Source organism: Triticum aestivum, chromosome 6B, assembly GCF_018294505.1.
Source record: "Triticum aestivum cultivar Chinese Spring chromosome 6B, IWGSC CS RefSeq v2.1, whole genome shotgun sequence".
NCBI classification, from domain to species: Eukaryota; Viridiplantae; Streptophyta; class Magnoliopsida; order Poales; family Poaceae; genus Triticum; species Triticum aestivum.
This window is the reverse complement of record NC_057810.1, coordinates 430,661,200-430,674,238: the sequence shown is the minus strand read 5'-3', so window position 1 is coordinate 430,674,238 and position 13,039 is coordinate 430,661,200. Positions and strand designations below refer to the sequence as shown.

Sequence of the window (13,039 nt, the reverse complement as noted above, 5' to 3'; positions counted from 1 at the left end):
GTCCTATTAGGACTAGGAGAGGTGGCCGGCCCCCTCCTCCTCTTTTCCCCTCCGAGGAATCCTAGTTGGACTAGGATTGGAGGGGGAATCCTACTCCCAGTGGGAGTAGGACTCTCCTGCGCCTCCCCCCCTTTGGCCGGCCAGCCTCCCCTCCTCTCTTCCTTTATATACGGAGGTAGGGGCACCTCTAAACACACAAGTTGACACAAGTTGATCCACGTGATCTATTCCTTAGCCGTGTGCGGTGCCCCCTGCCACCATATTCCTCGATAATACTGTAGCGGAGTTTAGGCGAAGCCCTGCTGCTGTAGTTCATCAAGATCGTCACCACGCCGTCGTGCTGACGGAACTCTTCCCCGACACTTTGCTGGATCGGAGTCCGGGGATCGTCATCGAGCTGAACGTGTGCTCGAACTCGGAGGTGCCGTAGTTTCGGTACTTGATCGGTTGGATCGTGAAGACGTACGACTACTTCCTCTACGTCGTGTCATCGCTTCTGCAGTCGGTCTGCGTAGGGTACGTAGACAATACTCTCCCCCTCGTTGCTATGCATCACATGATCTTGCGTGTGCGTAGGAAAATTTTTGAAATTACTACGAAACCCAACAAAAATCGCCCGTCAAAGTGAGGGCCGCAGAGGAGGAAACGCTCAGGAAGCGGAAGGCCGACAGAGGGCGTGTTGATGGCGTCTGTGGTGGTGGACGTGCTAGTTGCGAATGCGGTGGAGGTCGCGGACGTGGTCGCGGAGCCTAGATGGTGTCGCCGACCGTCTAGACGCCACCATGGCTAGAGCATTACAAGACTCTATACTACTATGCCGCCAAACAACTTAGTAGGTTGTCTACGACAACCGCCGCCAGGTAATTAAGTGCCTTACATCATCGATGTAAATGCGGCACCGCTGCTCTTCTCGGAGTCTTCTTCGCCACGGCTCGTCCCGGCACGGACGACCGAGCGGGGAGCACATGGGTTCATGCACGCTATTCAATCCTATGCATAAAGCGAGGCGGGGTGGGAGAGAAGGCCTACGGAAACACGGACAGTGAGATGCTCGACATCATCCATGATGGAGGCGGGGGGAGGAGGTTATGAGGACGGACAAGTGGAAGACTCGGATCCCACCTAGTACGGAAACTACACCCACATGCAGCAGAGCTACACCCAGACCGGCATGGGCACACAGCAGCAGGATTGGGCCGCCAGACAGGCGGAGGAGGAGGAGGTGGAGGAGGAGGAGGATGGCAAGGACGATGATCCGGATGATTTTGGCGGTGATCCGAAGAAGAAGGGTAGAGGAGAAAGCTTCAACATGCGGAAGGACGAGTTGTTGCACAATGCATGGTTGGCTACTAGCCTCGGTTCGATCCATGGCACGGAGCAAAAGGGCTCAACTTTTTGGGCTAATATTCACACGTGGTTCCATGAACACAAGCATTTTGCGCGCTACTCCGATGCGATCATCCGCAACCGTGAACCAAAGTCCCTCAATCATCGATGGTAGAGGCCGTGATGAAGCATTCGGCCACTTGGTGCATCTCATCGCACGGTGGCCTAGTGGTGCCCAAATGACCGAGCAAGTAAGTTCATTTGACCGGATATGCATAGATTTGTAGCCGGATATGCATAGTTTTGTTGATCATTGGCTGGATATGCATAGTTTTCTTGACCATTGGCGGGATATGCATAGTTTTGCTGATCATTTGCCGAATATGCACAGTTTTATAGCCGAATATGCATAGTTTTGTAGGCGGATATGCACAATTTTGTAGCAGGCAACCGAAGTGGAACCTATTCATAGCCAGGACCGCCGCCCAAGTCACCGAGGAAGAAAGAAGAGTCAAAATATTCAGAAGCGAGGTCGAAAAATGAAGAAGGGATAGACTTGCTAAATGAATACGAGCTGTGGCTAATACCCGAGGCATAAAAGACGCATTTTCTACGGGATCCCGAAACCACCAGCCACCCCGACCTAATTCATGATGAGCCCACCCAACTTCCTGGCGAACCAGTGACCCAAACGACCCAACAAAAGAACCACCCAAGAAGGTTAGAAGAGGGTTTCGGGGAAAGAAGTGGGAGGAGGAGAGGGAAAAGCGAGAAGGTGTGGCGGTCAAGATGATGGAGAGGTTCGATGACATCTTGTCGAAGGAGGAGGAAGGCATACGTCAAGTGCTCGGACATTAAGAAGGAAAAAAAAGGCGAAGAGGTTCAAACTGTTGATGGAGGCGACCAAGAAGAAGCTAGCGCTCGAAGAGAAGAGGGCCTTGATCGAAGAGAAGAAGGCCATGCTCGGGGAGAAGAAGATGATACTCGAAGAAAAGAAGGTGAAGATCGCAGCCAATGCGGAGGACGCCGAGGTGTTGTCCTTGAAGGCAGAAAGATGAGTTGGAGGCGGCGGGCGAGGAGGATGAGACGACGGAGAAGGAGGCAGAGGAGGAGGTTGCATACGCGGCGGCGATGGCACCTTGAGGGTGGAAGAGGTTCGGATTGCCGGTCTGACAGGGCAGAAAATCTCAATTTTTGGCACAAACTGCCGGACTGTATTTTTTTGTGATCGAGCATGTAAAAACTTAAGCATACTTGCATCTTTTTTGTTATGATCAAGCTTGTGATCCGGCGATCTATGGATCACATTTTATTTAAATTTTAAATTGCCCTTACTGACGGACATATACTCCCTTCGTTCATTTCTGTAAGACATTTTAGACATTTAAAACAACACCTAAAACAGTTTAATTTCAGCTGTCTAAAACTACTTAACAAAGTAACAGAGGGAGTACCATGATTTTAAATTGCCTTTCTTTACTGACATGTTTGTATGGCCGGTCAAAGTTTCCACGGACTGATCCCTTGTCCATAGATAAATGCGGGAGCAAATTTACGGGTCCGCGTCAACTGATTTGCATCCGCAATCGGCGACTCTAAACGGTGAAGTGCCCATCTGGGTGAGCGCACGCAGCTAATTAAGATCGATCGACGGGTGTACGCAGACTGGCTATGTTGTTGCCAGGGAGAATCATCATGATTAGCATCTTTCTTTTATAGATAGAGTAGATAATAATAAATGCATCATGATCACGATGTCAACTTAAATCTTCCACTATCCAGAAAATCGGTGGCAACGACTTCACGGGAAAATACGAGGAGCCATACCAGCTCACCCACAAAAAAACTGTTCCGTTTACGGCCACACTGAGTGGTACTACAGATATACAACAGCTAAGCATGTGCCGCTCAGGTGCCGCCAGCGCCATCCGGTCACAAGTTCTCCTGTTTGCTGCACTAACCGGCCCCATTCTACATATGTAGTATACAGAAGATGAATTAACGAAATGTTTTTTGTTTATCTCTATGTGCACGCTGGTTGTGTACAAACAAACGCTACAGAGAGCTTGCCTCCGGTGTCAGTTTTACCATTTACCATGCTGCCAGCCTGCTACTGCTAGCTAGGCTCAGGCTGATTGCATGGAGATGCTATCTGTGATGCCTCCTAGTCTTCATACGAAAATTTCAATACATCCCTTTGAAAACAGGATTTGATCGGCAGATGCTTGCACCGTACTCTTCATACTCTGCTTTTGTGTGGCACGCCTGTTGGAGATAGAAATATGACAGTTAGCTTACATCACATACTGAACATGCAAGTCAAATCAAATCACAGTAAAGATGCTTCACTATAATACTTAGGCTTTGGAGTCCATTTTCAAAACTACTTGCTCCAACCTATAACCCTTAGACAAGTTACAACTTTTGATGCATAGCTCAGATCATTGGTCGAGATTAAAATTTGCCCCTTTTAATTGCAAGGGTAGTATAATCTATTTAATTGTGGCCAGCCCTCTCAAAAGCCAATTGCCAGTGGTTCTCTTGCTGCCAGTGCATACATGCTGGCCACATCAAGTAGACACCGGTGGGTGCACGCAGAACGATACGTAATTCATGTGTTTAGGCACGATTTGGGGCTGCTACAGGTTGCAGATTTGGTTTGGATTTACTGGGGAGTTCATGTATGTGTTTGATGTGCACAGATTTTCCTTAATTCCGTTCCAGATGGGGCATGGCACAATATCATGGATCAGGTTCACAGTGCCTCCAGGAGTTGTCACTTCCTCAAACAACGCTATCCTACGAAACTGACGGAGGAAGTATTTTCGGAGGACGTAGATGGAGACAGGTGTTTGCTGTTGGACACTGGAGTTTCTACTATGGACCTAGCTCCCAATGCAATTGAGCTGATTTTCTATCAACGATTGAAGAGAAGCTTGTCCAACATCGTCTGAGATGGTTTGGGCATATTCAGAACAGGCCTCCAGAAGCTCCAGTGCATAGCGGACGGCTAAGGCGTGCTAAAAATGTCGAGAGGGGTCGGGGTAGACCGAACTTGACATGGGAGGAGTCCGTAAAGAGAGATCTGAAGGACTGGAGGTTTGGAGTATCACCAAAGAACTAGCCATGGACAGGGGTGCGTGGTAGCTAGCTATTCATGTACCAGAACCATGAGTTGGTTGCGCGATCTTATGGGTTTCAGCTCTAGCCTACCCAAACTTGTTTGGGACTAAAGACTTTGTTGTTGTGTTGTTGTTGTAGTTCTATCTAATCGCGTAATCACTTCGGCGCGAAAGTACCATTTTGAAGTGATCTTTTTCTTACAGGGACTGAAGCAAAACTCTAACCACACTAACAAATTTCAGGTGATATGAGTTTTCTTACTGCTGTACGGAGACAAAGTTTGAATACCTCGTAGAATTCTGCTGTAGAAGCAAGCACCGATCCGCCAAACCAAACCGCATATCTTTGAATTGGATGGCTAACCACGTTTACTTCCACGGGTTGAGCCTGAAACCAATAAATTTAGCTGAATTTTCAAGTTCCGAACCTACAAGAAAGCCATTGCTTTCTGCTGCCAGAAAGAGGAAAAGAGCAAACAAGGAAAGTTTATACCTTCGCATCTCCACCAAGTCGAGTATTAGATGCACGGACCCGTACATCCACAATCTTTTTCAGGTCCCGCTGTAATCTTCTGTGGAAATCCTTGAACATAGTTGAACCCCCAGACAAGACAATATTCTGTGACATTGAAAGCACACTCAAAATACTGTAATGTCAGAGAAAACAAGGTTTTGATGTACAAACCTTATAAAGAGCCCTTCTTGTGTCAATTGGGGATGATTGGATGCACTTGTCTATAACATCTTGCAAAGGAGTGGTGAAGTCATTGTTGTAAATCTCGGGGTGGAAGAATATCTACAGATATTATGCAGCACTCTGAGAAGATTGAACTAAAACGAGCTTTGAAATTGAAACAAATCACAAAGAAGTTTCAAGATCCTCCTGAATATACAGATATTAAAATTGATCTAAAACAAGCATTGAAATTGAAACATGTCACAAATAAGTTTCAAAATCCTCCCAAATATATTGTCTGCAACAGTTACATTGAAACTAGAAAGGGCTTCAAATCAAATAAAACTGCATTTTTCAATCCATGATGTCAAGTTTACCATTTTACTATTGTTATAAGTGTAAAATACCCTGAACTTTGCCTCATGTTCACTAATGGTGCTAAAACTTTCAAGCGATCTAAAACAAACCCTGAACTTATGAAACAGGCTCCTTTACTTCAAAGTGGTTTTTGCTGAAGAGGCGTCCATGTGACGCCAGTTTTATAGATATGGTAAAAGACAAGCCTAAATAAGACATGAGACCACAGAAGTAACTACACCAGTGTACTAACCTCAGGGCCCAGGAAGCGCTCGTATCCAATGTCACAGGTGTACGGAGCACCCGTTTTTGGTTTGATGCCAGTCAAGCGTTTTATGTACTTTGAGGGCTCCCTGTCATGCTTATTAAATTCCTGAAACAAACACGAAAAAAAACACGAAGATGTAATATCTAATATGATTATTGTTCTCTTTGGATTGCTTCTTCCCAAAAATGATTTAGAGCAGACTAGAAAAAAAGATAATAACAATTTAAGAATCAACAGTGGCAGAAAATGTTAAAGAGGAAAAATATTCAACAAAACATCTTAAGAGCAGGAGTGTACACAGTTAAGTCTGTGCCAGCAAGGTGTTAATATGCCAATACATAAGCTTGAGTGCTATCTGCTGTACTAGCACAGGTTGCTAACTGTGTTGCTTACAAAACCTTCAGCTGAGAACAAAAGGGGAAACTTCTTTTCTACAAAGACCTAAAAATTTCTGGAAAATGGAATAACAGATAGTCTATCGATGTTCAACAACTACAAGCAGCATAATAAACGCCTAATGTACTTAATACCTTCACAATGTCCGAACATGTATAGCAGTACATTTCCTTCGCCCTCCTTGCTACATCAAAAGATTCTTCGGGTGGAATGTGTTCACCTCTTTCCTGCATTCAAGAATTGGAAGTTCGATAACTTAGTACAGTGTGGTCATTCAGTATATTACTCCCTCCGTTCCTAAATACAAGTCTTATAAGAGAATTTAATATGGACTACATATGAATGTATATAGACATAGTTTAGAGTGCAGATTCACTCATTTTGCTCCGTATGTAGTCCATATTGAAATCTCTAAAAAGACTTATATTTAGAAACGGAGGGAGTACTCTATATGACTATTTGAAGCTAAATATGAAAATTATGTATGTCCTTCCTATAGGTGATCTGGTTTCCTTAGTCCAAGATGAGGATAAACATGAGTTTCAGTCTGTCTTGGATAAATGCCACTCGAATTCTGGCGATTTAGAGAAACGCAATTTCCAAACTTTGAAAAATGCCACTGCAAATTTTGCAAACTTTGAAAAACGCCACTGCAGACTTTGAAAAATGCCACTGGAAATGGCATTTTTCAAAGTTTGGAAATTGCGGTGGCGTTTCTCGGAATTGCCAGAATTCAAGTGGCATTTATCAAATTAACCTTTTTTCAATGCGCATGACTGAGAACATTAATCAGAACTATTTTATCACTTCCTGCTGATGATAATAAAATAAAAGGTTAAGTACTATCTTCTGACTGTGGAACTACCTTCATAAGTTGCTGAATAAACTGGGTAACATCCTTGCCTGTAAGTGGGATAGAACTGATACTGTTCCCAATGACATACCCATCAGCAACAGGAACAATGTGGGTAGCTCCGTCACCCACATCAACCACAACACCTGTCATTTCACACTGAAAGCACAGCATGAAGTTCCACAATAAATATCCAGTCTGATGATAGCTTAACAGGGGAAGTAAGAAATCAATAGTAAAGATTCAAGAATGTAGCACAAACTGCCAAAGTGGATGAAGCAACAAAATATGCAAATATTCTGTGAATCAGGAATGCATGATTGTTAGATTATACCACACTGGATGGAAGGGAGAGGGAGAGGATTTGCAAACATCTAGTAAGCTAATGTCAGTGTTTAACATTTCAAGTCAATGTTGGCAAGCTCAACAACCAAATTGTGTTGGATTCTAGTGCACTCAACATGCCAGACCCAAGGAAAGTAGGGTAGTAGAAATGGTAGCAAGCACTGTCATTTCAGCAAAAGCATATGCACTGGACCAGGTTTTTACAGACATATAATATGGATGCAGGTTTAGTTGGGGATAGGTGTATTCTCTACCTTACCAAAAGTTCGAGAATCTGAAAGCAAAACGGATAACATATGTTGACAGAAAATATGATGAAAACAAAGCTGATGAAGGACTGCTGTTGTGACTGTTATTACTTACTATAAAGCAAAGACTCCCAATATTTCTCGATCCTAAATCCAAATCGAGGTGCATGACTAGCAGAACACTAACAAATTGTCTTTAATGCCTTAAGTAATCCCCATCCAACTAGATCAGTCCATTCGATCCTCTTCTGTTTCCAACTCGAACTTAATTGCTCAAGTAGCAGCTAGCCTAGCAGTCAACTCCACAGATGGACATCTTCTACCGCAAGGAGTAGTGCAGAACCAGGAGGTCATCGATGAGCCAATCTGCCGGGTTCTCAACATCTATTAATGACGGTACAGTGAACATCAATAACATCTTACTCCGAAGGAAACCCACCGACTTAACTTGGTGTAATAAGACAAAGGAGCGGCAGTTAGGCTATCGAGCACCATGGTACTCGGTATTTTTTTTTTAAATCTAAAAAGATGTTTGTAAGTCTAAAAAATTTACATATAGATGTTTTCAACATATCTGTAAAATTGTATGTTCATTTATAGGGTACACAGAATAATGTGTCTCCAAAAACAGCAAAAGTTAACTTCATTTTGATCAACATATTTATCTTATTTATGACACCACAGATGGAAGATACATTGATGAACATATGTACACAAATACTGCATATCTATAATAACATGCAGAATGTGCGTGAAAAGAATGAAGGATACCATATCTGGCTGCGTAGCAGACCTCTAATTTGGTCGATTTTCACTTTGTATGTATCGACTTCTTAAATTAGTGTGGTGAAATTTTCTTACGGAATTCTCACTTGGTTTTCATAAATATATTTCCTTCACGCGTTTATAATATACACCAACAGAAAAGCATCCAAGAATTACGAGTCAAGGAGTCGAGCCGAGGTTGAGACTCATAGACTAATCGATCGTGACTAGTCTACACTACTGCTGGACTAGTCGACATGGTATTGCAGTACTCAGCTTACAGTACTCGACTAATAATACCTAGGATGTAGTATATCCTATATATTACAGTACAATATACAATAAAAATTGAGTTGATCCATAGGAGGATCACAGCAGCATAGGAGAACAGCAAGGGAGGAGCACAAGCAGAGGGGTGGATCCAGGGGAGGAGCAGAATCAGCGGAGGGAGAGCGTCACAATGCTCCTGGGCACCGCTGGCGGGGGTGGTGGGTGGCAGCGGCGGGTCAATGGGCGGTGGCCTAGTCCCAGGTGAGGCGGCTCGTTATGGAGCAAGCCTGGAAAGCTAGGATTGCAACCCCTCCTAGATGCACATTTAGAAATTATGTGCAAAATAAGCAGATATGCACACTTTTGTGCAACACCAGGCTTAGCGTGCAAGGTGGCTGACTAAGAAATAATGATTTTTTAGACCACCAAAAAATAGAAAATCCATGCAAAAATACAAACTCTTGTTTATTGCACATGCAGGGTGTTTAATCACCTCATAATTCAAGTTTGTAACAGTGGGTGCTCCCGATTTTTTTATATTGGTTGTATGCTACTTCCTATTTCTCCGTCTCTTTCTTAGTAGAGAAAACATGTGCTCTATCTCATGTGGCAATACCTTGTTGAATTTGTTAAAATTCCTTTTTGATATCTAAGAGATCTTTTTGAAACATTTCCTAAATTTCTAAAGGGGAAGGCTGCACGCTAGCGTTGATTCATGTGGCCTCTACGGTTCTCTGGAGCAGTAGCCCATGGCCACAGAAGATTCGGATCATGTGAGAATTGCTTAAATCGTTTCTCGACTGCCATCTGACGCAATGCAGGAGGAGGATAGTGTACCGATCAGACCCACCGAAACCCCTGGGGCATGGACAATGAGATTACCAGATTCAGTGGTATTAACACTGCCATGTTGTCACAGATTTAAGTCCTTCCAGTGCGAGCCGTCCAATCGGGAAGATCCAATGGCTCACATGCCCCACACTAGTGAGTTTAACACTACATTTTGTAATTTTGTAATTGTGGACCTTGTGGCAGCATATAACCTACAATTCCATCGAGGTACATATCCGGGTTTAAGTATCTATTTGTAACTTCGAACAAGGGATGAGCAGATGATAATTAGTTTTCAGATGCTCAATGCTAAACTATAGCAGCCAAAATCTGGGACCAGTGACACTGGAAGCACCACTTAATAGCATTTGCCATGCAGTTACTCGTAACAAATCTAATATGAAAGGAAGTCTTAGTGGTAGTCAGTCTTCCCCAGGACACGATACATGGTGAATGTCCAACACAAGAGATCACATAGCATAACCTAGAGTATTCTACATTGACAGAACAGAACAAACAAGGTAATTGAAAAGGGAACCACTATAAATCTTGCTCGTCGTAAATGTGCAATACAGCAGTAAAACTATACTGAAATGGCCAGTTTCAGAGTTCAGACTCAGAAAATCCAAAGCTCAATGACCACAAGAGAAAACTCTGACGACTAACCTTGGTTGTTGTGTATCCTGCGGCTAGGGCAAGGACGGGTTGAACCGCTATGTAGAGACCAGGCACATTGAACGTCTCAAACATGATCTCCCCAGTGTACTCCCGGGTTTCTGGAGGAGTCAGTGGGCTCTCGGTCAGCAGGAAATAGTGATCTTCTGGGTCACACCTGAGGTAGTTGAAAATGCATTGCTGCCAGAACTTCTCCATGGTGTCCCAGTTGTCAACCTGAGCAGTTAATTTTCAGCCCAAATTAAGGAAGATCACACATGAACACACGCACATGACGGTGCCAGAACATCAACATTCAGCAATGCAGTTTAGTCGGTACCCACCTGGCCGTTGCGAATGGGGTAGCTCAAGCTGTATGTGCTGCTGGAACGGGACCGGGCTAAAGCCTCCTCCCCTATTAAGAAGTCGAGATCGGCCATGACGCCCGCGCTGTGCTGCGCCAGCCAGTTCCCTTTGGCGGTGGCCCTCGTCTGGTCGGAGAAGGACTCGTTGACGGCGACGGCGGTGGGGGTGATGAAGCAGGGCTCCACGTTCCCGGCGAATCCCATCTTGGTGTAGCTGCCAGCCAGGTTACTTGGATCAGCATCGTGCGTTCAACCCACGCGCATTTCCGCGCACAGATCTGGTGAGCGTGAAGGACAGAGATGCGTACCCGGTGCCGTTGTCGATGACGACGGCGGGGCGTGAGGTGGGGTCCATCGTGGTGCGGGGGCGGAGGCAGACGATGTCAGCGGCGGCACCACCAGGTTGCGACTGGCGAGAGGAAAGTCGGCGGCGGGAGGAAACGGTAGCGGGCGGCGGCCACCGTCGCAGCGGCGGGCATCCCACCACCGACCGGCACTAGCGGTAGTAACCACCACGGAGGGGCCCGAGCTTGGGCTGGTTGGTGCGGGGTCGAGAGCGCGAGACAGGGAGGGGAGTAGAAGCTTGGAGAAGAAGGGAGATAATCGAGGAATCGTGGTACCTGGAGCGAGATTAGCTTGCGCTTGTGCTTGGCTTTGGGTTTGGGTTTGCTTTGCCTGGGTTTGTCGGGGTGGAGAGCGAGCGTGTTGCTGATGCTGCCGGTGTCCTCCACTGTTGTTCTTTCTCGGGTTGGTGCGGTGACGGTGTGGCGTGGCGTGGAGTGGGGGCGTGCAGGATGATTGCGACGCCGCCACCGACGGACGGCCTCGTGCCTTTCCTTCTCCTCAATCTTCGGTACTACTCACAGCGGAAAAAGTCTAAAATAAACCTTGAATTTGTAGATAAAAGCTAAATCAAACCCTGACTTTTAATTTTTGAAATCAGCACACCGAACTTTTTGATCCCGGTCTATTTTAAACCTTGAGCGCATTCCCAAACAGGGATTGCTGATGTGACAGCTCAAACCCGGGATTTGGTTGCGACCTGACGTGACTGGGCCGGCCCACAATGCGCGAAGCATGGACCTACAGTGAATCGAACTTGCGACCTAGCGGGGAAATACTCGTATTGCTCGCCACTCCCACTGAAAGCTATTTATGTGATAGAGAAGAGCGACTCTGTTTAACATATAACAGCGTCTCGAGATTTGGAAACATCTCGGAAATTTTATGAAACATTTTCTTGAAAATTGTCAAAACAAAATTGAAATCCGAACATTTTCTTGAATTTTTGGAATTGCGATCTTTAAAAAAAACACAAACATATTTTGAAAACATGAACCCTTTTTAAATCACCAAAAAAATTGAAAGTGCAAGAATTTTTTGAAAAAACTGATTTTTTTTAAAGCTGAACAAAATTTTAAATTGCGCACAAGTTTGAAACCTGAACAAATATTTGAAATTTGTTCCCATTTTTAGCAAAATAGAAAGTGCTCGCACTTTGATTTTTTTGAGGTTTTAAAATTTGTTCCCATTTTTATATAAAAATGTGTACGTTTCAAAACATTTTTTAATTTTCTTTTGAAACTTTTTCTTGAAAATTGTCAAAAAAATTGGAATGAACTTTTTTTCAAACACAAAGAAATTTTGGAAATGATTATTTTTTAAACCTGAACATTTTTTAAAGTGTGAACACTTTTTGAAAAAAAGCATGTTGTGGTATGTGATTAAATAGTTTCGTGCTTCTCGTTTTCAACTAATTGATGTCGGTTAGGTTGGCTAGCGGGAGGGTTTTGAAGCACCAGCACCCAAGTTCGATTTCCTTGAGTCTCAGTTTTTGGGTTAAAATTTTTAAATCGCCTTTTACGAAAAAAGAAAAATACGCTTCGCCTGGTGGGCCGGCCCAGCCACGTCGGGCTGCAGCCCAGACCTGCCAACAATCCCATTGAAAACATGCTAAGGTTCAAAATAGACCGGGATCACAGAGTTCGGTGTGCTGATTTCAGGGATTAGAAGTTCGGGGTTTGATTTAGCTTTCGACTATAAGTTCAAGGTGTTTTTTAGACTTTTCCCACTCACAGCCACAGCAGTGGGCACGTACTCAAATTTCGGCGTTTAGCAGCTGACAGGTGGGCCTGGAGGACGTCTTTTACGCTGATAGGTGGGCCCCACGCGACAGTAGAGAATATTTTGGCCCTCTATGTCAGATGAGCAAAAACTCGACGAGGATTTGCCATTAAAACAACAAAAGATTTTTCTTATCTAAACGAAACTGCCCTGCTTATGATGATTTTTCATACAGATTTCGTGAAGGTAATAGCACCCAAGATTCTAGAACTTGCACAAAATGTGATGATTTGGTCCGGAGCTTGCAAAACTCTACTCCAACCTCTTCGAACTTGCACAAGATGTGATGTTTTGGTCAAAGCCTATCACAGCGCGACAAGTGGCAGCCAAGTGGTCGGACTGGTCGTTGCCTGCACTTTTGCACAAAGGCCCCTGCCGTTCTATCTATTCAACCCGCACTACCACCTGAATTAAATCTGTCGCAATCCCTGTTCGGATC

The 13,039-nt window shown here is 44.5% G+C and overlaps 1 protein-coding gene across 2 annotated transcripts; it reads right to left on the bottom strand.

The window, feature by feature from the left end:
* Positions 1 to 3,083: 3,083 nt before the first annotated feature.
* On the bottom strand, positions 3,084 to 11,281 carry LOC123137346 (actin-related protein 3). 2 transcript variants are annotated; one of them, XM_044557059.1, is made up of 10 exons: positions 10,785 to 11,281; positions 10,456 to 10,690; positions 10,124 to 10,348; positions 7,011 to 7,157; positions 6,280 to 6,372; positions 5,735 to 5,854; positions 5,134 to 5,244; positions 4,942 to 5,067; positions 4,738 to 4,836; positions 3,084 to 3,591 (listed from the first exon to the last, which is right to left on the bottom strand). In XM_044557059.1, exons 1-10 carry the CDS (start codon positions 10,829 to 10,831, stop codon positions 3,511 to 3,513), a joined length of 1,284 nt encoding a protein of 427 aa, XP_044412994.1. In that variant the 5' UTR covers positions 10,832 to 11,281; the 3' UTR covers positions 3,084 to 3,510. The 2 variants fall into 2 exon arrangements, with proteins under 2 accessions (XP_044412994.1, XP_044412995.1); XM_044557060.1 differs by having other exon boundaries at positions 7,049 to 7,144.
* Between the last annotated feature and the right edge of the window lie 1,758 nt (positions 11,282 to 13,039).